The sequence below is a fragment of the Dryobates pubescens genome, chromosome Z (genome assembly GCF_014839835.1).
Source record: "Dryobates pubescens isolate bDryPub1 chromosome Z, bDryPub1.pri, whole genome shotgun sequence".
NCBI lineage: Eukaryota > Metazoa > Chordata > Aves > Piciformes > Picidae > Dryobates > Dryobates pubescens.
In genome coordinates, this window is record NC_071657.1 from 55,119,917 (window position 1) to 55,145,518 (window position 25,602).

Sequence of the window (25,602 nt, forward strand, 5' to 3'; positions counted from 1 at the left end):
CATATTTTTCATTAGCCATACAGATACTAGTCTGGACAGTTTTCAATAAGGCATAAATTAATCTGAATTAAACCCAGTATGTTTATTTCTCATTTTTTTTCTGTGGAGGCAATTTATTATTTTTTTTTGTCTGCATGACTTGTTGCTATTTCTGAGCTAATATTTTTATTAATATTTTATTTATTGGGAAATGCAGCTAGGGTCTATCAAAAGCAATGAACAGATTGCTGTGAAAATCAGCAAATTACCTCATCTAAATTAGGAGGAATGCAGCAGAAAAAAAATTAAACATCATTTTACCACTTTCAATACAGAACTTCAATTTTTATTTCACAATACCATATTGTCTTTCAAAAATTATCAGGTTTTAAAATTAAATCTGATATTTTTATATCAGTTTTATCAGTTTCTAAAATGAATGAAATTAACATTATAACATGACCTTTCTTTGCATTTCTAACTGTGTAGTTGGGGAATGCATAGGCTGGATTTTAAATACTATAGAGTGTTTACTGGATGCCTCAGACAGTTCAGGTGAATATGACACAACTGTAAACCAAAATTAACCATGTGAATTGTTAGAAAATTATTAATGTTTACTTATTAATATGATCATGAGTGTAACTTCTGTATGTTTTTAATGCATCCAAAAAATTAGAAGGAGCACAAAGTAACATACTCTTTGCTTTTTATGTACAATGTCAGGATTAAAACTTCCTGTGAAAGAGCACTGAGATGGCACTATCATGGTAGCAAGTATTACAAAATGGAGATAGAAAAACTTGTACATGTCAGATCCATTTCCCAAACAGAAAGAAGTTTGAAGTTAATAGTACAGTTAGAGGATAACCAAGTAATCTTTGCAATCAAGTATAGTGGGTAGCTATAGCTATGAAGATGCACAGATTATGTTTCAAAAAATGGTCCTAAAAGCCAGTTCAAGGGAAAAAGCTTTGGAATCATTTATTTAGAAGGAGATATATCGTGGGATCACAACCTCCTTAATGTTTTGGTCACCACTGCACATTTATAAGAAAATATTATTAATGATACAGGTAATGTTGTGGCTGCTCAGCTTAATTTAATATATTCATCTCCATTGTATCACCGTCTCCCTTCCACTATATCACAGGATCATAGAATTGATAAGGTTGGAAAAGACCTCAGACATCATCAAGTCCAACTTATCACCCAACATCTCGTGACTAACTAAACCATGGCTTCAAGTGCCACGTCCAATACTTTTTTGAACACCTCCAGGCACAGTGACTTCACCACCTCCCTGGGCAGCACATTCCAATGGCCAGTAACTCTTTCTGTGAATAATATGTGTGGCCTCAAATCCTTTGTGCAGACTAGAGTAATTTTTCCCCCTCTTTTCTCATGTAGACATTGGAGGGATTCATTGGTATAATATTCAAAATGTTATTTAAAATTAAAATGGTAAGTACACTGAAAAAAAGAAACTATACATTTTATTTAGTTAGACATCTGAAATTCCTGTGCTAGAGCTGGATACATGCCATTCTCAATTTAAAGAAGAGTACTTTTGACAATATAAATGTAATCTCTTCTCATTTATGAATCAACAATGAACCTTTTGGAGAAAAAGTTCCTCTGTGTGTGAATAGACTCAGGAAAGCTCTTTCCTCCAGCCCTCTCCCTTAAACTGTGCAATGTTACAACTGCATAGTGGTAGACATCTTTTTCCTTAAAAAAGCATTGTGGCTCTGAGATTCCTGCTGAATTCCTTTTATAAATTCATAGTGAAGCACCCTGTGTTAATAAATAAAATATCTTCTAATGGAAGCAGAGCACTTGCTTCCAATGAAAAGGATATATGTTTTCCAGTTTCTTTCACCCTTTTGAAGTAATTAGCTGAAGAAGCTTGGAAACCCTGTTCCTTGGAGTTCATGCTGTGAAAATACATTTCCTTAGATACAGAAGAATATACAAATTTTTGTCAAAATATGGAATTTTAAATGGCAAAAGTTCTATTTTTAGCCTTAATTTAATAATTAAGACTTGAGGCATGATTCTAATTTTCTTATTGCTTCTTTGCCAGTTAAGTGAGATTGGTTGGTTCACAGATATGCTTTTATAAATTGTTAGTAATATGTAGGGGGAAAAGCAAGCAAGCAAACAAACAAAACCCAAAACAAACAAACAGCCAAAAACACCACCACCACCAAACCCCCCCTATTATCCAAGAAGTTTTTCTACCATTTTGAATACTTACTGATTCTGCCAGAGCATAATAGAAACAGTCCTTTCTATAGTGTGAACTAAATGCATCTTGAAGATGGCATTAGTTGAGTGGCTTAAACTTCTCGTTAATTCAACAGGAGACATTAATGAAACAATATGTTCCTGTCATAGGATGTTTCCAAAAAATTGTGTGGTCTAAGTTACTGTGTAATGGAGAATCCAGAAGTTTTTAGTTCTTGAAATCAAACTGTGCTTTCCCTATGAGACAGTTTACTTGGAAAAGAGACTCCTCACAACATTACAAGTCAGAACAGAAACAACAGTTTAATCCTCTGTTAGTTTAATAATTATTTTGTTCATAGGTGTAAACTAAAATTGTGTTTATGCAAGAAGTTACTTTTGATTAAGCCAATTTGTCAGAAAAAAATGCAACAGGTATGTTAGTATTAAAATTAAGAGATTTGTCTTTATGAGTATTTTGCTTGGTGCATTTTTCTAGTGAACCTTGAACTTCTAAATGCAAGTCAAGGCTTGGCTAAGCACTTTCCATTATCCTAATGATGGCTCTTCCTGTATGCATTATGGTGTTATGTTTTCAGGCACTTTAAGTTGAACAGGGACAGGACAGGAGTGGATAGGATAGGATAGGATAGGATAGGATAGGATAGGATAGGATAGGATAGGATAGGATAGGACAGGATGGGATAGGATAGGATAGGATAGGATAGGATAGGATAGGATAGGATAGGATAGAATGCAGTATTCCTCTTTAGATGTTTCTATTCTATATTTCTATTTGTAGAAAACAGAATGATCATGAATAATCTGAATTTGGACACAGTTTGATGATGGAGAACCCTCTACACTCATGTTTGTTTCCCCTTTGGGCTATGGGTTCAGAGCTTCCGTGATATTTTAATCCTTCCTTTTTTTGTTTGTTTGTTTTGACTTAGTGTGATAGAGGTTAACATTTATTCCTTTAAGAAATTCACTAAGTAAAATACTCTAAACAAACAGAATCATGCCAGTGAGAATATGATATACACTCCCTCAGGTCCATGTTTTAAAGCCAATGGTCTCAATTTTTAGCTTATCTCTGGGTTGATACCCTGTACAGATCTCTGCTATGGAAATGATATGCAGCTAGGTGTTTGAATCTGTATTGTTGGGGAAGGCAGTGTTCCTGCATATATATTTTAAAATACCTGCAAGAAAGTAACTGAGTTTTACTTGACAAAAGGTTATTGAGTTTTCCTAAGTTTACTAGAAGGAAGAAGTGTTCAAATCTAGGTGACTTCTCTGGGATTTAGCAATAATAGTAGATGTTTTAACAGTGAAAGATTCTAGAACTCTGACAACTTTTAGTAGGGAAAGCTGCATGAATACAGATGGTGACCTCAGTTGCAAGATGATTGAAGATAACCTTTCTTAAAAGCCAAGGAGGAAGAAGAAAGGGGGGGAGGACACAACAAAACAAAACCACCAAGCAACAACAAAAATCAGGAGCATTGTCTTCCAAAATGAAGGAATGAAAGTATTCCCAAATTGTTCATTCTTCCTCTAATGGTTTCTGTACAACATGTTTTTGAATCAGTTGCACCTGATGTGTTCAGTCATAGTTTCTTTTGAAGGGACTTGTCATATTATTTACTTTCTCTACAGCAACAGAAGTATCTTCCAAGGCTGAAATGGCCATACTTACTAAGAAATGAAAACAAAAGACATCTCCATAGTGAATTAATATCTTGACACCATTATTTCAGGGTATAAATATGATTGAGTGTACTGTGCTTCATTTCAGCTGAGATATTTGTGTCTTTAGGCATAGTGTTACCTATAAAATAAGAGTATATGCTGTGGTTCAGGTTTCTAGAATATGAGAAGTATGAAGATATCCAGAGTATTGAAATGAAAAGAAGCGTAATACATTGATCGATGAACCATCTGTAAAAGAGAGTTCTCACACTAAAAGAATATTGTGGGTGGAGACAGTTCCTCACCCATTTTCCTTTTCCAACTTTTCTGCAATTTGGTGGCATTCTTAATCCACTGTTCCTGTTTCTTTTGCCTGAGCCAAAACCAGAGTGTTCTCTTTGAATACTGTTCTCCTTGGAAAGAATATTAAATTTTCTTGATAAACTCATCTGTCCAGATATGGAAGTACTCAGCCAAATGTGTACAGCATGAGTGATAAAGTGAAATTTTAATATGGAATACAGAATTAACCAGGTTGGAAAACACCTTTGAGATCGAGTCCAACCTAACACCTGACACCATCTAATCAACTAAACCATGGCACGAAGTGCCCCATCCAGTCTCTTCTTAAACACCTCCAGTGATGGTGACTCCACCACCTGCCTGGGCAGCCCATTTCAATGGACAATCACTCTTTCTGTGAATAATTTCTTCCTAACTTCCAGCCTAAACCTCCCTTGGAGCAGCTTGAGACTGTGTCCTCTTGTTCTGGTGCTGGTTGCCTGGGAGAAGAGACCAACCCCCATCTGGCTACAACCTCCCTTCAGGTAGTTGTAGACAGCAATGAGGTCTCCCCTGAGCTTCCTCTTCTCCAGGCTAAGCGACCTCAGCTTCCTCAGCCTCTCTGCATAGGGCTTGTGCTCCAAACCCCTCCCCAGTTTTGTTGCCCTTCTCTGGACACATTCCAGTAACTCAACATCTTTCCTAAACTGAGGGGCCCAGAACTGGACACAGTACTCGAGGTGTGGCCTAACCAGTGTGGAGTACAGGGGCAGAATGACCTCCCTGCTCCTGCTGGCTATGCTGTTCCTGGTACAGGCCAGGATGCCATTGACCTTCTTGGCCACCTGGGTACACTGCTGGCTCATGTTCAGCCTTCTATCGACCACTACCCCAAGGTCCCTTTCTGTCTGGCCACTCTCCAGACACCCTGACCCCAGCCTGCAGCACTGCATGGGGTTGTTGCGGTCAATATGTAGAACCCAGCACTTGGATGTGTTAAATCTCATGCCTGTAGCCTGTAGCTATCAATTACAGTGCTCCAGTCATGTAAGTCATCCCACCATGTTTCTGTGATGGCAACTACATCATAACTTTCCTTTTTTTGAACCTTTTGTTCAGACAGGTTGCAGGAGACTATCTTCTCCTGGGTGCCTGGTTAAAAAGTAGCCCAATTCAATTTCCCAGATGTTAACCAATGTATAACATTTTAATCTGCATTCTTTTTTTTTAATTGTTTTAATTGTATTTTCCAGTTATAGCAGCAGTATTTAGCTCCTCTTACTTAAAATGCATGCAAAATGGTGGATGCATTGAAAAACTGAAATCAGATTAGATATAGTTTATTGATCTCATTCTGTACACACATACGCATAGAAAGCTTCTTAGTCAGCAGTGCTTAAAATATGAGCCTTATAGCCAGAAGCAGTCCCATAAATCTTACATCTGACTCATAATAAGTGCAATGTATAATTTTAGCTTGAAGTAGCAAGTACAAAGAAGATAAATAACAATTTAGTTAAGGCTTTGTCCAGTTTTGTATTTTTTTTTTTGTTTTTTTTTTACTTACACAGTGTGGGATTGTAAAATTTTAGTGGAATCTACTGGGAATAGCTGAAGTAGGAGCGCTGTCTGGGCCAGTGAGGAAGGGGCTTGTGGGGTGCATGAGGGGATCCTCACGCCCACCAGAACATCACAGTATCACAGTATAACCAAGGCTGGAAGAGACCCCAAGGATCATCAAGTCCAACCTGTTCCAACAGACCTCACAACTAGACCATGGCACCAAGTGCCACGTCCAATCTCCCCTTGAACACCTCCAGGGACGGCGACTCCACCACCTCCCTGGGCAGCCCATTCCAATGACGAATGACTCGCTCAGTGAAGAACTTCCTCCTCACCTCGAGTCTAAACCTCCCCTGGCACAGCTTGAGACTGTGTCCCCTTGTTCTGGTGCTGGTTGCCTGGGAGAAGAGACCAACCCCCTCCTGTCTACAACCACCTTTCAGGTAGTTATAGAGGGCAATGAGGTCACCTCTGATCCTTCTCTTCTCCAGGCTAAACAATCCCAGCTCCCTCAGCCTCTCCTCATAGGGCTTGTGCTCAAGGCCTCTCCCCAGCCTTGTTGCCCTTCTCTGGACACGTTCAAGTGACTCGATGTCCTTCCTAAACTGAGGGGCCCAGAACTGGACACAGTACTCAAGGTGTGGCCTAACCAATGCAGAGTACAGGGGCACAATGACCTCCCTGCTCCTGCTGGCCACACTATTCCTAATACAGGCCAGGATGCCATTGGCCCTCTTGGCCACCTGGGCACACTGCTGGCTCATGTTTAGGCAGGTGTCAATCAGCACCCCCAGGTCCCTCTCTGTTTGGGAGCTCTCCAGCCACTCTGACCCCAGCCTGTAGCTCTGCATGGGGTTGCCGTGGCCAAAGTGCAGCACCCGGCACTTGGACTTATTAAATGCCATCCCATTGGACTCTGCCCATCTGTCCAGTCGGTCGAGGTCCCTCTGCAGAGCCTTTCGACCCTCCAACTGACTAACATCTGTTCCCAACTTGGTGTCATCTGCAAACTTGCTGATGACTGACTCAACCCCCTCATCCATATCATCAATGAAGATGTTAAAGAGGATGCCATGGCCAGCATTGCCGCCAGGGTGAGGGACAGCAGGCATGCAGAACTCTGCAGAACAGGCTCCAGGAGAGGCTGATGGTTGGACTCAATGATCTTAAAGGTCTTTTCCAATCAAAACAATTCAATGATCTAATTCAATCTAATTACTTCAATAAGCTTTGGACCAAGTTGTCATTGATGATTGGGCAATCAAGCATTGATAGTTTCATGCAACATATATAAATTTAGTCAGTCATTATTTACTAGCGCAAAAATTTCCAGGATGTTGTAGTAGTTCATAAGATTAACCAAAACAGCAGAAAATAAACCACAGCCTTTGCATAGATTTGAGGAAAATATAGCCTGGACACTGTGTGTCCACCAAAGCATTCATTCACCATGTCACAAACTGCAGTCTACTCAGACAGAAATGGATGAACTATTATGAAATGTTGCTATGAATGCTACGTTTCTCTCCATTTAAACACTTTTAGGGTTAAAAGCATGGAACTTCTTTTATGTGAAATGAACCTGGGCTTTTAAATCTCAGTTGTGGCATGCTTCCTCCTCCTTGATGAGCACCTGATGTCAGCAGTTTGAATGATGTCTGACACTAATTATGTGTTGTTCACAAGATTGCCAGGCAGGAGAGTCTGGAGCAATAAAAAAGCTCTTTGAAAGGTTTTCATATGAGGTCTTACTTCCAATTTTCTGAGAGCCCTTACATCTCTTGCGGAGCAGCACCCTACTAATGCTGTTGAGGAGGGGAAATGCTTTTTAAAAGACTATTAATTAAGGCTCAAAATGCATCGTTCTTGTTTGAAAGCCATATAAAGAACAGCTTTTACATCTGTTCATGTGATAAATGCAAAGCTGGGGAAAGATACTTTATCCTTGTCATACCAATTGCATTGGTGCTGACACAGAAGCAGTACATCAGAGCATTCAAAATTAATTGACGGATAGACTTAAACATTGTTAAATAATTAATTTGCACTTTATCTGCTAATCAGTCCTTTTAAAATGCTACAGAACTACTGAACAGTTCAATGATTTGGTTTATAGCCTTGCATGTGTGCCATTCTGGATTTATTTTTTCCTCTACTTTTTTTTTCCCCCCTCCATTTGTTTCTATGCATTCATGGATGACATCATTCCCTAAAAGTCAGAAATGGCTTGTGTATTCATTCAGATAACATGCTCAAGTGTCTAGGTTTCAAGACTTTTCTCTGTCATGCTTATGGTCAGCTTATGAATATTACTACAGTAAGCATGTCATGCAGCTTGTGCAGGCAACCTACTGTTGCGAATCGAGATCAGGTTGATGTCCAGACAGTAGTGCTACATGAGGCAGAGGCAACATTTACTCACACAGGTTTGGGTCATTCAATATCTGTTGAATCAGGTTCTCTGTTTCCATGAAACATCTTGAAGTCCTCCTCCAGTAGTGAGACACTGGAACAGGTTGCCCAGGGAGGTGGCAGAAGCCTCATCCCTGGAGGTTTTTGAGGCCAGGCTGGATGTGGCTCTGATCAACCTGATGTAGTGTGAGGTGTCCCTGCCCATGGCAGGGAGCTTGAAACTAGATGATCCTTGAGGTCTGTTCCAATCCTAACAATTCTATGATTCATACCCATCAGTTCTTTGAGGGACTGTGTGTCATCAAGCTGTTACTTCTACAGTCTGGGATGGAGAAAGAAAAAGGAAAAAACCAATACTGTTTCTGTAGTGGTATTATTAAATAGTGGATGATACAAGCAGACTATTTAAAACTGTCCATATTATTAATTAACAAATCTTAAATGTAATTCAAATGTGGAATCATAGGCAGATTATGGTGTTTCCATAGAAGGTCTTCACTGAATTTTGTCCAAGTGCTGATGGGGATCAGTACGGAGTGGAATATAAAATACTGCTGATGAAATGCCTGTGGTATTGAAATTTGGTTTCTCCAGTGGTTTAGATGTTTGAACCACATGACATTTTTGAATCCTAAGAGATCTTTATAACTACCTGAAAGCACATATAGAGAGGTGGGAGTTGAACTCTTCTCCCAAGTAACAAGAGGACAAGAGGAAATGGCCTCAGATTGTACCAGGAGAGGATTAGGTTGGATATTAGGAAAAATTTCTTCATCAACAGGGTTATCAGGCATTGAAACGAGCTGCCCAGGGAAGTGACTCAGTCACCATCTGTGGAGTCATTCCAAAGATGTGTAAACCTGGTACTTAGGAATACCACTTATTAGTGGTTTATGGTTAGGCTGACGATCTCAAAGGCGCTTTCCAACCTAGATGATTCCATGGTTCTGTGAGTTTAAGGTGTTTGTATTACATTCAGGTAGCAGGGTACACCCTAGGAAAAGAGTGCTTCACTTTTTCTTTTCTTTTTTTTTTCTTTTTCAAAATAATGGTGCTGAATAGTTAAACCATGTACTTTTAACAGGGACTAGCAGAGCCACACAGTTACAGATGATCTGCTTGGCATAGTTGAATTACTGCATTATAAAAAGTTGCACGATAAAGCCTCCAAATGAAAACAATGCACGCAAGAGTGAAGACATTTAGCTTATATTTACCAGATGAGAAAATCTGCCTAGCAAAAAGTGAGTCTGAGTATGAATTTAGTGTACCAACTGAAATGAAAAACCTCTGTAAAATGCTATGACTTACATAGGGCTAATATGATCTTTGAATGAATGAATAAGAGGAACTTGACTGAGAAAATTCACATTACTTGAATGTCTAGCACTGCTAAGAGTTCTACTGAATTTTTGGTCCTGTATTTCGTATCCAGGGTAAATGTACAAGTAGTTGGAAAGGGACCACAGAAATTTTCAATGGAAAACCAAAACACACTGTGTCAAGTTTTTAAGGAATGCATCTATGTGGTCATATGCAACTAATAATGGATTAATATGAGTTAGCTGGCAAAGGAAGAGCTAGGTCTGATCTGAACTGTACATCTGTGAAACTGCTGTTCTGGACAATTATTCATTGCCAAGTTCCTGTTAAGTCTAGGTCACCTGTCTGAGGTAGTTTGAATATATAACTGAATATATAATTGAGTTTGCAATTTGCAGTCAAGCTAAGAGGAGCAGCAACAAAACCTCCACTCTGGACTTCTGGAGTGCAGACTTCAGGTTACTCAAGGAACTAACTCAGCAGGTACCTTGAGAAACAGCCCTTAAAAATAAAGGGGTCCAGGAGGGCTGCACCTGCTTCAAGAATGAATTCTTGAAGGTGCAGGAGCAGGGTGTGCCAATGTGCCGGAAGATGAGCCACTGGGGTAAACAGCCAGCCTGGATGGGCAGGGAGCTTCTGGGTGAATTAAGGGAAAAAGGCAGTGTGTGGTGGACACGCAGTTCCTTCTTTGGAAGGAAGGAGAAGTAACCCATGAAATGTTTAAGGAGGTTGCTAGGTCATGTAGGAAAAAAATTAGAGAGGCAAAAGGCCATTTAGAGGTTAGACTGGCCTCTGCTGTGAAGGGCAACCAAAAAATGCTTTTATAAATATATTAACAGCAAGAAGAGGGACAAGGACAACCTCCACTCCTTAGTGGACACAGAGGCAAACATAATAAGAAAAGATGAGGAAAAGGCAGAGGTACTTAACACCTTCTTTGCCTCAATTTTTAATAGCAGGACAGGTTGTCTTCCAGACAGCTGGCCTGCAGAGCTGGCAGATGGAGTCAGGGAGCAGAAGAGTTCCCCTGTGATCCAGGAGGATGTAGTTAGAGACCTGCTCAACCACTTGGATCCCCACAAGTCCATGGAACCAGATGGGATCCATCCTAGGGTGCTGAGAGAGATGGCAGATGAGCTGGGCTAGCTGCTCTCCATCATTTTTCAGCAGTCCTGGCTCACTGGAGAGGTCCCAGAAGACTGGAAGCTGGCCAACATGATGCCCATCCACAAGAAGGGGCGGAAGGAGGAGCCAGGGAATTCCAGACCTGTCAGCCTGACCTCAGTGCCAGGCAAGATTATGGAACAGGTCATCTTGAGTGCAATCACACACCACTTACAGGATGTCGAAGGGATCAGGCCCAGCCAGCATGGGTTTAGGAAGGGCAGGTCCTGCCTGACCAACCTGGTCTCCTTCTATGATCAGGTGACCCACCTGGTGGATGTGAGGCAGGCTGTGGATGTAGTCTACCTGGACTTCAGCAAGGCCTTTGAGCTGACCAGTCTCTTTGGGTCTCAGTGTCCTATCTGTAAAATGGAAGTAGAACATAGTTTCCTAGATCAGCCACATACAGGAAAGATAAATACATTCTTATGGTCCAAATGGTTCAAACTCTGACGCAGCACCCACAGTGAGAAGTCAAGCTTTCCTCACTACTAGAGAGGCATCCAGCCATAGCATTCTGGAGGTCACTGCAAGCCCTTTCACCTTCCTATTGAGTGTTTGCTCTTACAATTTACCATGTGTGCTTTTCTTCCAAATAATTTCTTTCTCTTTTCTAGTTTGAAGGTTGCAAGAAAGCCTTTTCCAGACTAGAAAATCTCAAGATTCACTTAAGGAGCCACACGGGTGAAAAGCCCTACCTTTGCCAGCACCTGGGCTGCCAGAAAGCATTCAGCAACTCCAGCGACCGTGCCAAGCATCAGAGGACACATTTGGACACTGTAAGGAAGCAGAAGTCCCATTGCGATCTCCTGTGCATTAGACATATGCTCCTTTCCTTCAGCTTGGTGGCAGCAGCTAGACCATAACCTTAGAGATAGAAGGGGGAAGGGTCTAATGAGGCTGTTTAAGCCGTTTCGGGTGTGATGCAGTAGTGTAACCATGGATACAGATGGGCCAAACTAGTCGATAAACAAGTCACCCCTTGGTGGGCTTTACTGAATATGGAGGCAGTAAGTTTCTCCCACTTTGGTGATCTTCAGGGAATGTAAGTCACTGTGCAGAGACAGAAACCATCTGCTATTCTCTGGTGGAAAAAAAAAGAAAACAAACAAACAAACAAAAAAACCCCAAATAACTAAGTCTTAATTGTGGGACATGTACCAGAAAGGCAAGAGGATAAGACTTAATTTTGTAAATCTAAAAGTTTTCGTGCCACCAAATTGTTACTTGTGAATTTGAGTGACAGCTGAGATTTGTTTAAACCCTTCTGTTTCATAACAAAAGATTGTGGTTTTGTCAGAGTACAAGCAATTTCCAAAGGGCAGAAGTCTAAAAGAAAACAAGAACCATGCTAGTTTAATGAAATGGCTGTCACAAAACTCAAATTGTGCATTTCAAAGAGCCAGTAGCATGGATGGCAAGTTAATAATTTGTACAAGGTGTTTTTGGAAATGCTTTGTGAAACAGAAATGGCTAAATGGGAAAACAGGTGATTTCGGCAAACGGTTGGACCTAATGTTCATTTAATACTCTGTACTGTGGACCTAGAAAGGTTAGAACAGGCAGCAGGGGGTATTTATAGAGATTGATAATTATTTGGTGAATCAGATTTATTAGAATTTCTTCTAAGAAAACTCTAAAAGTATTGTAGGAGTGGCATCTATCTAAACTGACGTGTCACTAGAAAGCATGAGCCGGAGGAGTTTGTCTTGTTCCTCACATTAAAGTGTGCATTTTTGTATGTGGTATTTTTGGAACATTAGTATTCAATGGTTGCTTTGGTTTTTGCTTGCTCTCTTTGTAATGTAGTAAACTAACACATTTTCTTGTTTTCTTTTTCTGAAGCAGATGCTTATATAATCCTAACCAGTCTATTTGGGCCTTTACTGCAGTTTCTTTACCTGATTCACTAAAGAATGTAATTTCTGATTGTATCAAAGATTGCTCTGAGGGTGGAAGAATTGTGAGTATAACTAGCAATATTCATTGTACTGATTAGAAAAAAAAACAAGGTGCCAATGACAGGTGCCGTAATGAAAGCGTTCATTTGGTTTGCCTTCCAGATTACAAGCCTTGCTTTCCTTCTTTCCCTTTCTAATTAATTACCAAGCATTCCACCTGTAATAATGTACAAGATCTATGTTCTGTAGTAATGTGGTTTGCAGCCTCTCAAGGCTTGTGAAGGTTTCTGTTGAGTTAAAATAACCTGTCATTTAACAATCGCTTTAACCATTGTATTTTTGTCTTAGAAACCTTATGCATGTCAGATTCCTGGATGTACTAAACGATACACAGATCCAAGTTCCTTGAGAAAGCATGTGAAAGCCCATTCTTCCAAAGACCAGCAAGTCAGAAAGAAGGTAAATTTTCCACTCTACTGACGGATAGAAAGCTTATGTGGAGACGTCAGTGTGATAGTATTAGATATTCCAATGCATCTTCAAATACCTGTGCTGACTTCAGGCTGTTGATTAGAAAAAGCATTAATCAGAAGGAAGAGATATGGGCCTTTTATAGCTGATAATTTGATCTTTGACTTAATGAGGCTGCCTAAATTCATGCTTTTATTTTCTGATAGGATGATTAATCACTAAACAAACATAAGCCCTATGAAGAGAGGCTGAGGGAGCTGGGGTTGCTTAGCCTGGAGAAGAGGAGGCTCAGGGGAGACCTTATTGCTGTCTACAACTACCTGAAGGGAGGTTGTAGACAGGCAGGGGCTGGTCTCTTCTCCCAGGCAACCAGCACCAGAACAAGAGGACACAATCTCAAGCTGCACCAGGGGAGATTCAGACTGGGTGTTAGGAAGAAATTCTTCACAGAGAGAATGATTGCCCATTGGAATGGGCTGCCTGGGGGGGTGGTGGAGTTGCCATCATTGGAGGTGTTCAGGAGGAGACTTGATAGGGTGCTTGGTTGCATAGTTTAGTTCATTAGGTGACGTTAGATGATAGATTGGACACGATGATCTTGAAGGTCTCTTCCAACCTGGTCTGGTCTATTCTATTCCATTCTATTCTAATGAGGCAAAGCTAATTTTTGAAAAAAGTAATTTTTTATTTGAAAATTCTGCTACATGGTGGATACATAGTAATACAAAATCCAGTTTTCGTGGCCAGTCTCTAATGGAGGGTATATTTGGAGGACAGATGGACATTATGTGAGATTAAGTTCTAAATTGTATTTCTATCTGGCAAACAATTCCAAATACCAAGGCATTTCACAATGCTGGTTCCCCCTGGATGTGAAGTCCAGGAGTCAACTGTTTATGTGTGTAAGCACATCTTTGACGTGCTGAGTTGCAATGATTTTTTGTTTTCTGAGAATTTTTCATCATGTATCCTGTTAATTACTAGCACTGTTCCATGACATTGTTTAGATCATTGAGGATAAAAATCTAAGCTTTCATTTTAAAGAAAACTGGTCCTGATAAAAGGGTAACGTGCACAAACTGTTGCAGGGGTGGATAAACTTTTGAGATGTCACACCTTTGTCAAACAAGTCATAGATTAGAAGTTTTAAAATTAAACACACTGCCATTTGTAGAATGTAGAAAAAAAATGCTTCATACCGCATCACAAGCACTAAGTGACAGCCTCTAAAGCCACAGGCTTGTTGTATGATATCCAACAAGGCCAGGTGCCAGGTCCTCTGTCTGGGTCACAACAGCTCCCTAGTAAAGCTACAGACTTGGGGATGTGTGGTTGGAAATCTGCATCTCGGAGATGGACCTGTGGGTGTTGGTTGACAGTCAACTGAACATGAGTCAGCAGCGTGCCTAGCTGGCCAAGAAAGTCAGTGGCATCCTGGCTTGTATTAGAAACACTGTGGACAGCAGGAACAGGGAGGTGATCATCTCCCTGTACTTGCACTGGCGAGGGCCACATCTTGAATACTGTGTTCATTGGTGGGCCCCTCACTGCAAGAGGGACACTGAGGTGCTGGAGCATGTCCAAAGAAGGGCAGCGAGGCTTGTGAAGGGCCACGAGCACTTGACCTACAGGGGGCATCTGAGGGAGCTGGGGCTGTTCAGTCTGTAGAAGAGGAGACTGCAGGGGAGACCTCATCACTCTCTACAACTACCTGAAGGGAGCCTGGAGCAGGGAGGGGCACAGCCTCTTCTCCTTGATGTCAAGTGACAGGACTAGAGGAAATGGTTTCAAGCTGCACCAGGGGAGGTTCAGTCTGGATATTAGCAAATATTTCTTCACAGAGAGGGTTATCAAACACTGGAATGGACTGCCCAGGGCATTGGTGGAGTCCCTGGAGGTGTTTAAGCAGCTAGTGGACCTGGTGCTTAGGAACATGGTTTAGTGTTGCCCCTTCAGTGCTGGGTTGAGGGTTGGACTGGATGGTGTTTGAGGTCTCTTCCAACTGGATGTTTTCTGTGAGTCTGTGATTCTGTATACAAATTCAAAGAGTAAGTTTTAATTCAGTGGTTCATTGAAGTAGAACATGGCAACAGAGATCTGCATATCAGCCTCTAAGGAACTGGCCTGTAGCATTCTTGAGGAGTTTCCTTTAAATTTATGAGTGTTCAATCCTATAACAAAGTAACTGAGCATTCATTTTCAGCTTAGTAAGGAATGCTTTGCCTCCCATGCTCCGGTGCATGCTGCCCAAGGCAGGACTGATGAAGGAGCTTTTTGAGCCCTGTCCTGTGTACCCCAGGAAAGCAAGTCAGCCACCCAGACACTGTATTTTGCAAGCATGTAAAGTAAATGCTGATTAAGGCACTGCATTCTGAGAAATTTGTGTGTGATGCCTCAACTGAAACTGGCAAAATGGACATGAATGCAATTGTTAAGCAACCGCATTGTAACGTTACTGTCCTTGGAAGTGAAATAATGTATTATCTCCTCTGGCATTTTGTCAGATTGCAACACTGCATAGGAGTTTCCTTCCTTGGTTTCATTCAGTATTGGATTTTGCTCATTTTCCATTCCTTCTTCATGCCAGTTTAAATCTGGCCTTTTTTATTCCTTCCTTAACCCTCTCTGGGTACATTCTAGACTTAAAATTGCTTATTTCTTCATCTCTCTTTGATAAGACTTTATTATACTCATTGGTCACCCAAGATACATGGATATATAAAAGGGGAAATAAGCCAAACCTCTGCAAAGAGAAAAGAAAAACTATGGCATCTATCCAACCAGATACATAGAGCATGGATGGACTTTGCAATGCACAATGTTTACAAGGTACAACAAAGTTACTGGACCTCTGAGAACTTGGAATTGCTAGCTAACATCAAGCTTTGGTATGTTAAATATTTTCTGGCACTAATAATAATAAAAAGTAGGAAACAATAAACCTTTTAATACAGAATTAAGGTTATTTGTGGCTTTAATTAAAAGTGAAAATTGACTTAATGTCAAAAAAAGTCTTTACAAAAATGTGAATTCATGAAAAAAAATGTAAAAATTCCAAGATGATAAAGGCACAGTGGAGTAATACTTCCAGCCCTAGGGATCTATTCTGTTGAAAAGAATGAAACCCTGTGCTGTCACACCACATTAGTCATGGATTCATTTAATATATTGTGCCTGACTGCTTTTAATCCTCCTTTTAACCTCCCCCTACATGCCAAATGACAATATTGTGGTGTCTTAAGTTGTTGGCTCTCCAAGACTGTACCTGCAAATGTGCCTTTGATATTGTGTAGACTTAAAATAGCTGGATGAAAAATATAACAGCAGGATCTGCTACCTGAGGTGCTTTACAGTACAAAGGCTCTTCAGTCCAGATTTTCTAGATTTGTCTTCAAATATTTGACCCTTTCTTTGTCCCTCTAAGACAGGGCCACATTATGCAGTCTGATACAGGTTAATTTCCATCTCTGAATAATTTTAAAAAACTCTTGCTGATGGTTGGTTTGTTGTTGTTGTTGTTGTTGTTTTGTTTGGTTGGTTTGGGTTTGGGATTTTTTTTAAGGTTCTCTTTCTCTTCCCACTGCTAGACTTGTGCCATGCACTAAATACATTTAACTGGAAATCTCACCAGGATGAAATCATATAGACCAAGAAGATACCACTACAAATACATTTAATGAAAGCAATTCAGTGGATAGTACTTTAAAACTTCTTTTCCTCTACAAAGGAAAGCAAAATAATAAAAGACAACCATGCCTACTTCATTAACCAATTTGTAACTGTAAAATATGCATAAACTTGAGGTCAAACATGTACACAACTGCTGTGCAGATGCCTGGGAACAAATGCTGCAAATCTCTAGGAAAAGATTTTAGGAATAATCTCTCTACATTGTAATATCCAGTCTGTACTTTTCAGATCTTTTGGAGGGATAAAAAGCAGTCCCTCCTGTTGTATTTTATAAAGTGAAAATCACTGACCATGCCTGGATGTTACCTCTCTGTGGGGAAGATGGATGGAGCTCCTTCTAAGCAGGCAAGTCAGTGGCAGAAATCGACAGAGCACCCAAAATGGGAGCATAAAGTGATTCTGAGAGAAATGCTAGCGTACAATATGTGTCTGAACTACAATTACTTTTAAATTCTGTCCTCTTACTCACCTCATTTAACATTTACCATGTGGTTTAATTAACTTTTAAGTATTGGAGTGCATGTCCCACTGTGGATGGAAGGGAGCCTTCCCTGGCTTTCACAGTATCACAGTATCACAGTATAACTAAGGTTGGAAGAGACCTCAAGGATCATCAAGTCCAACCCATCGCCACAGACCTCATGACTAGACCATGGCACCAAGTGCCACGTCCAATCTCCTCTTGAACACCTCCAGGGATGGTGACTCCACCACCTCCCCGGGCAGCACATTCCAATGATGAATGACTCGTTCGGTGAAGAACTTTCTCCTCACCTCAAGTCTAAACCTCTCCTGGTGCAGCTTGAGACTGTGTCCCCTTGTTCTGGTGCTGGTTGCCTGGGAGAAGAGACCAACCCCTTCCTGGCTGCAACCACCCTTCAGGTAGTTGTAGAGAGCAATGAGGTCACCCCTGAGCCTCCTCTTCTCCAGGCTAAACAATCCCAGCTTGTGCTCAAGGCCTCTCAGCAGCCTTGTTGCCCTTCTCTGGACACGTTCAAGTGTCTCAATGTCCTTCTTAAACTGAGGGGCCCAGAACTGGACACAGGACTCAAGGTGCAGCCTAACCAATGCTCCTGCTGGCCACACTATTCATAATGCAGGCCAGGATGCCATTGGCCCCCTTGGCCACCTGGGCACACTGCTGGCTCATGTTTAGGCGGCTGTCAATCAGCACCCCCAGGTCCCTCTCTGGCAGCTCTCCAGCCACTCTGACCCCAGCCTGTAGCTCTGCATGGGGTTGCTGTGGCCAAAGTGCAGCACCCGGCACTTGGACTTGTTAAATGCCATGCCATTGGACTCTGCCCATCTGTCCAGTCGGTCGAGGTCGCTCTGCAGAGCCTTTCTACCCTCTAACTGACCAACATTTGTTCCCAACTTGGTGTCATCTGCAAACTTGCTGATGACTGACTCAACCCCCTCATCCAGATCATCAATGAAGATGTTAAAGAGGAACAGATCTTGTAATGAGCTTGTTCAAATGATGGTTTTAAAGTTTTCTCTTTAAAAAAAATGCATTTTTGAACAGGTATGAGATGATTTAGAATAAGGACAAAAGATTGCATTGATATCTTACTGTTGTTTGGCAAGGACAAGGACAGTACACCAGTTCACATCTACCCATCTACCTTATCATCTGAACAATACAGTGGCTATAAATGTAGATACCATTTAAATTTTATCCATGATTACATCAGTGAACAACAGTTGTAGTGTGTGATAGTTCTGTAAACCAGCATGTCCTGAAAACAGAAATATTGTTTCCACATAAGTAAAGGAGAGTGTATTAGATAAAGATACAACTGATTCACTCTATCTTCATGGAGAAGAGGAGAAGGTAATTTGAGCAGTTAGAATAGAATAGAATAGAATAGAATAGAATAGAATAGAATAGAATAGAATAGAATAGACCAGGTTGGAAGAGACCTTCAAGATCATCGTGTCCAACCTATCAGATAAACAAGACTGGCTAAAGGGAATGTAAAAGTCTTCATCTGTGTCTTGGACTAAAACACAGTTTAAATCAGTTTTTGGTTCTTTGGTAGTTTCAACAGTGCCTTGACCATATCCTTGATCTTGTTGTGTAAGTTAGTTACGGATCAGATACAATATACAGTCAAAATTTGAAATATTGAATGCTCATCTGACAGTTGCCTCTGAAACTCTGTCTCCTGCAATCCTGCATCATCTTAGCTCAGTCATATGGGTCTAGAAGAAACTATGTGTGGATTCAGCTGACCAGATAGCTTAACACCTCAACTGATGCATGCCATAGTGAGTGATACTCCTAGATCTCCACTAGATTTCTCAGTACTTAAGCATGGAGTGCTTAGTCTTAACTGCATTTTCCTTCTTACCTTTTTATTTGTTTTCTACTTGGTCTTAGTCTAACACAGCAGTTGTGTTGTGTCTATTTACCAGAAAGCAAGTATCATGGAGGCACAGCTTTGGGATAGGTGTTCCAAATGACATTTCTGAAAGCTGTCTGCACTTGGTGAAAGTTTTTTTTTTATTATAGTGTATAAAGTACATCTATCAAATTGCTAAGGAATGAAGGAGGCAGTGAGACCTCAGGAGACATGGGACATGTGCACAGACTTCCAGCTTTGTTAATTTCTACCTAATAATCTTCCTTTTTGACCCAGATCAGTCAATTGTAAAATGGTGGTTGAGCAATGACATTTGGGGAGTTTTCAAAACATTCTCCCAGTGAAGATGGGCTCTTCTAAGATTTTTCTGTGATACATGGTTAGAAGATGTTTTCAGATATTAACGTGCTGAGGAGGAAAAAGGACAGATAATCAGATTCTTTGTAATCCTGCTGCTATTTGTGTGTGGTTTCTCCCTTGTTGCATTTCTTGCTCTTTCAAAACTCAATCAGCTATCAATGTCTGGAAGTTTTCAGAATACTTTTTCTGGTCACAGTGAAGAAAAAAGGTTGCTAGACTGCACTGCTGAGATGAAGCAGGCTGTATGACACCTCAGACATACCCACACCTGATTTGGACTGTAGCAAAGCAGAGCAGACCACACTAGGTGTGGAGCATCTTGGAAGTAATGAAATACAGCTGTAGATCATCAGGGCAAAGTGATTCCTGGACTTGCCTTGCAGTGCAGCCTGTACTGACCCAGACCAGGATTTCCATCTGAAATAAGAGCATTAAGACAGAAGTCATGCACAGCCAGTAACAATCATGCAGATACTGCTCTTCTCTGTGCCACTGCCATACTAGCCAAAAGGGGACATTAAATCTCCACCTTCAGAGATTTTGACTCAACTGTACAGGGCCCCATACTTCTTGATTGTTCATTGTTTAAACTGTTTTACAATGAAAGCAGGATTTTTAATTGTGATTGCATATTGATTTTGCTACACAATCAATGAAACTACCCGATTGCTTAAACAAAGTTTCATGCCAGCATTGAGATTTAGTGGAGAACATGAACAGAAAAAAATGGTGATTTTCTTAGCCTAGTATATTTGGTTCATTTAATTTTGCAACACTTATTTCCAGTTTTAATTTAACTTTCCTTTTCTGTCTTAGAATTTGAACCAGGTTTTTTTTGTTAGGTGAGGGGCACAATGCTTAGTGTGTTTCTTACAGGAAATAAATTCACTTCTCTTTTTTTTTTCCTATCTTGGAATGCTTGACTGATGAGGAAAGGAGGAGCCAAGCAGGGTTAGAACATTACATCACTGGTATTTCAGCAGGATATTTGGGCACTAAACTGCTTAACAGTGACATTGTTCATTATGCAACTCCTATTAATGTGGAGAAACTGCTCTGTGAGCACCTGTGTCATTGGGAGCGAGCAGACAGATCTTGCAGCATGAGTCCAGTTTTCCTCTGAGTCTTTCAGGTTTCACTTGCTCTTATTCAAATTCTTAGTTCAGATTTCACTGTTAGAACTGCAAAAGGGAGAGAATGGATTGAAAGGGAAGTAAATCTATTTTCTTCCTTTGAAAGCAGTTGAACACAAGGATATTTTTGCTCATTTATTTTCTGTGGAAGTCCCTTTAAAAGATGTCACTAGTGCAAAAAGAAGTGCATTCAGGGGCAAGAGGTCAGTGAGCAGTGACCATGGCAACTAAGAAACTATTCTGCAAAAAATGCAGTGAAGAGTGAGTGTTTTAATCCCCAACTTTAATCCCTTTCCTTCCTGTTTTCAAAATTAAATATAAATCAGGCACCATGGGGTGCAGCAATTTTTCCTGAAAGGAATGTTGACAAAAAGGGATTAGGAATTGGCAGCAGTGTTCAAGGTATTTAATCATAGAATTTGTTGGAAAACTTCGGAGACTACAAATGACCTGTGCATTTGAGATTGGTCAGGGAGAAATAGGAAAACAGTGTCTTAAAGCAATGGAGGAATGACTGTAGCTGACCCCACCAACCCCCACCTCATCAGAGCTGCTGCAGCAGCAGCAATGTGCACTTGGTGGAATGCACAAGGCATGCCTCAGAAAGAAGCTCCAGCACAGGGAATGGGCTTTTCTAGGGGTGCATACAGAGCTCAGCACTCCAGCAAGGAAGAAACATCAAAACCTCTTTATGAAGCTGAAGAAGGGTCTCAAGAACAGGTCTTACGAAGAGCAGCTGAGAGAACTGGTGGTGTTTAGTTTATAGAAAAGGAAACTACCTTAAGGGAGGTTGTAGACAGGCGGGGGCTGGTCTCTTCTCCCAGGCGACCAGCACTAGAACAAGAAGACACAGTCACAGACTGTGCCAGGGGAGATTTAGGCTGGATGTTAGGAAGAAGCTCTACACAGAGGGAGTGATTTCCCATTGGAATGGGCTGCCCAGGGAGGTGGTGGAGTCACCGTCATTGGAGGTGTTCAGGAGGAGACTTGATGGGGTGCTTGGTTGCATGGTTTAGTTGTTTAGGTGGGTTGGATTGGTTGATAGGTTGGACGTGATGATCTTGAAGGTCTCTTCCAACCTGGTTTATTCTATTCTATTCTACATGAAAGGTTGTATTTAGGTAGGCATTGGTCTCTTGTCCATAGTGATAGAAAAAGAGGTCGTGGCAGGGGAGATTTAGACTGGACATTAGAAGAACTTCCTTCACCAAAAAGTTTGTCAAGCACTGAAACAGGCTGCCCACAGGAATGGTGGAGTCACCATACTTGGAGGTGGTTTTAAAATGTGTAGATGAGACATTTAGGAATATAACTTGATGATAAATGAAGAATCGCATCAATGGGTACTTGTTTATTTTCCATGTTTTTCCACTCATGATGTAAACATTGGCAAAACAGATGTATTTTCAGAAAAGAAAACTAAAGAATTCTGCAATACTGTGGCAGCTGCCATTCTGCAAACACCTACAAGCTGTGAACTTGTTTATGAAGAACAGAACAAAACATCATAGGAGTGCCAAAAGAAACATCTTGCAAAAGCCTGACCTTCAGACATGCTGGACTTGCTTTTATAGGGAGTACTGTATGTAGGGAAATATTTTTAGCTTGTGTACAGGGCTGAATTCTATTGGTTAAGTGGGTTAATGTGCAAGGTAAGACATAGTATATATATATCAAATCACATCAAATAGAAGAGAATTAACCAGATTGGAAAAGACCTTCAAGATCTTCAAGTCCAACCTATTACCCAACACTATCTTAATCAAGTAAATAATGACACCAAGTGCCCCATCCAGTCTCTTTTTAAACACTTCCAGTGATGGTGACTCCACCACCTTCCTGGGCAGCCCATTCCAATGGCCAATCACTCTTTCTGTGAATAATTTCTTCCTAACATCCAGCCTAAACCTCCCCTGGAGCAACTTGAGACTGTGTCCTCTTGTTCTGTTGGTGGTTGCCTGAGAAGAGACCAACCCCCACCTGGCTACAACCTCCCTTCAAGGTGTTGTAGACAGCAATAAGGTCTCCTCTGAGCCTCCTCTTCTCCAGGCTAAGCAACCCCAGCTCCCTCAGCCTCTCCTCATAGGGCTTGTGCTCCAAACCCTCACCAGCTTTGTTGCCCTTCTCTGGACACATTCCAGCAACTCAACATCTTTCCTAAACTGAGGGGCCCAGAACTGGATACAGGACTCAAGGTGTGGCCTAACCACTGCTGAGTACACTGCAGAATGACCTCCCTGCTCCTGCTGGCCACACCATTCCTGATACAAGCCAGGATGCCATTATCTTCTTGGCTACCTGGGAACACTGCTGGCTCATGTTCAGCCTACTGTCAACCAGTACCCCCAGGTCCCTTTCTGCCTGGCTGCTCTCTGGCCACTCTGACCCCAGCCTGTAGCTCTGCATGGGGTTGTTGTGGCCAATGTGTAGAACCTGGCACTTAGATGTGTTAAATCTCATGCCCTTGGACTCTGCCTATCTGCCTATCTGTCCACCCTGTCAAGGTCCCTCTGCAGAGCCTCTCCTACCCTCTAACAGATCAACACCTGCCCCCAACTTGGTGTCATCTGCAAATTTACTGATGATGGACTCAATGCCCTCATCCAGATCATCAATAAAGATAGTGAACAGGATAGGGCCCAGCACTGATCCCTGGGGCACACCACTAGTGACTGGCTGCCAGCTGGATGTGGCACCATTCACCACCACTCTCTGGGCTTGGCCCTCCAGCCAGTTCCTAACCCATCGCAGTGTGCTCCCATCCAAGCCATGGGCTGACAGCTTGGCCAGGAGTCTGCCATGGGGGATAGTGTCAAAGGCCTTGCTGAAGTCCAGGTAGACTACATCCACAGCCTGCTCCACATCCACCAGGCAGTCACCTGATCATAGAAGGAGATCAGGTTGGTCAGGCAGGACCTGCCCTTCCTAAGTCCATGCTGGCTGTGCCTGATCCCTTGGCCGTCCTGTAAGTGCTGTGTGATTGAACTCAAGATGACCTGTTCCATAATCTTGCCTGGCACTGACATCAGGTCTGTAATTCCCTGGCTCCTCCTTTCAGAAAATATATTATATATAATATATATAATGAGCTACTTTGGGCAACAGACACACCCACTCTTCTGAGATTCTGGCAATCCTGTAATAAAGGCTATTCTATCTGCTCTGGTATTTTGGAATTCTGTTGTGAAGCAGCAAGAGGGTTCATGCATCACAAATGGCCCCTGAAACAGGGCCTTGACACAGTACAAGTGATTTCTTACACTAACTATATTCCCACATAAGTCTGGCACAACCTAAAGATATTTTCCTGTCATTTGAAGGCTCAGCTTAGCATTTAGATTGCTGTTCACATGAAAACCAGCCACAAGCCTTTTATAAATGCAAAAAAGTAGGATGAAATAGGGAGGTTCATAGTTATAATGTAGATAGCATTTTTGCAAGACAGTATGCACATGTTCAGATTCGATACAATCTGGTGCAAGTCGGAGAAGTTGTGTGTGTGTGTGTGTGCGCACGTGTGCGGGCATCTGTATGGGTGCCTTCCAGTTCTGACTACAGTGTGACAGGAAGAAGAGAAGAGAAGAGAAGAGAAGAGAAGAGAAGAGAAGAGAAGAGAAGAGAAGAGAAGAGAAGAGAAGAGAAGAGAAGAGAAGAGAAGAGAAGAGAAGAGAAGAGAAGAGAAGAGAAGAGAAGAGAAGAGAAGAGAAGAGAAGAGAAGAGAAGAGAAGAGAAGAGAAGAGACGAGACGAGACCAGGTTGGAAGAGACCTTCAAGATCATCATGTCCAACCTACCATCCAACACCACCCAATCAACTAAACCATGCAACCAAGCATCCTGTCAAGCCTCGCCCTGAACACCCCCAGCGACGGCGACCCCACCACCTCCTCAGGCAGCCCATTCCCGTGGGCAATCACTCTCTCTGTGTAAAACTTCCTCCTAACCTCCAGCCTAAACCTCCCCTGATGCAGCCTGAGACTGTGTCCTCTTGTTCTGGTACTGGTTGCCTGGGAGAAGAGACCAACCTCTGCCTGACTACAATCCCCCTTCAGGTAGTTGTAGAGAGCAATAAGTAAAATTTGTGAAAATGTGAACATCTCCAGGAGTGCAGATGTCACAACAAGGAGCATCCTTAGGAGCCTTCTGTGTTAAAACACATCACTTCCTAAATATATATAGCAAGCAGCATCTACTCAGCTTTCAATAGAACTATGATCAAGCAGGCCTTTTCTGCCCACTTAACCAGACAGCTCCCTCAAACTGTACTTCTCTTCTTTAAAGCAGGATTCTCAGTTTGATTTTTTTCGTTGAAAGTTTCCTTTCAGATTTGTCCCAGCTGCAATATTCTCTTGTAAAATGGTGTTCTTGGTGTTCCACCAAACTCTTCCTCATATTAGAATAATTACAATCAAATGAAACCTCTCTGATTGTGTAAAAGAAATGTATCATTCACTTCAGTGTCATTATTCTTTCCTCTCATGGTATTGCTTCACAATAATGTGGTTTTTTCTTGCTTTGAATTTTGCAAAAGTTAGCTGAGTGTGTAGGTTCCACCTGAATTTTAGTGCAAAGGCTGAAAAACATTTTGGGTATATTCTTCCTGTTTACACTAGGTCTCAAAGATGAATGACATTTTTGTATTTGAAAACTTATATTTGTAGTAAAACTTTCTGAGGAACACTGGCAGCTCTTTCTTGTATGGAACCTACCATCCCTAATGTGTAGGTAGGCTAGTTTAGCTTGATTTTTATTGCTTTCTGGCCAAACATTTAATTGAAACAAAAGGTAAGAGCAGGTGGAAATAGCATGCACACATACCTGAAAGCTGTGATAGACAGGAAAATAATGAATGCTATGGCTCTGAAGAAATTCAGTGATTGCCCACTGGAATGGGCTGCCCGAGGAGGTGGTGGGGTCGCCGTCACTGGGGGTGTTCAGGACCAGGCTTGACAGGATGCTTGGTTCCATGGTTCAGTTGATTAGGTGATGTTGGATGATAGGTTGGACATGATGATCTTGAAGGTCTCTTCCAACC

The 25,602-nt window shown here is 41.5% G+C and overlaps 1 protein-coding gene across 1 annotated transcript in view; it reads left to right on the forward strand.

The window, feature by feature from the left end:
- The window catches only part of GLIS3 (GLIS family zinc finger 3), a 177,006-nt gene that overhangs the window by 122,020 nt on the left and 29,384 nt on the right, over positions 1-25,602 (forward strand). Inside the window, exons 4-5 of the mRNA XM_054178226.1 lie at positions 11,265-11,426; positions 12,897-13,007. Coding sequence (XP_054034201.1) covers positions 11,265-11,426; positions 12,897-13,007 — 273 coding nt within the window. The remainder of the gene's footprint in view (positions 1-11,264; positions 11,427-12,896; positions 13,008-25,602) is intronic.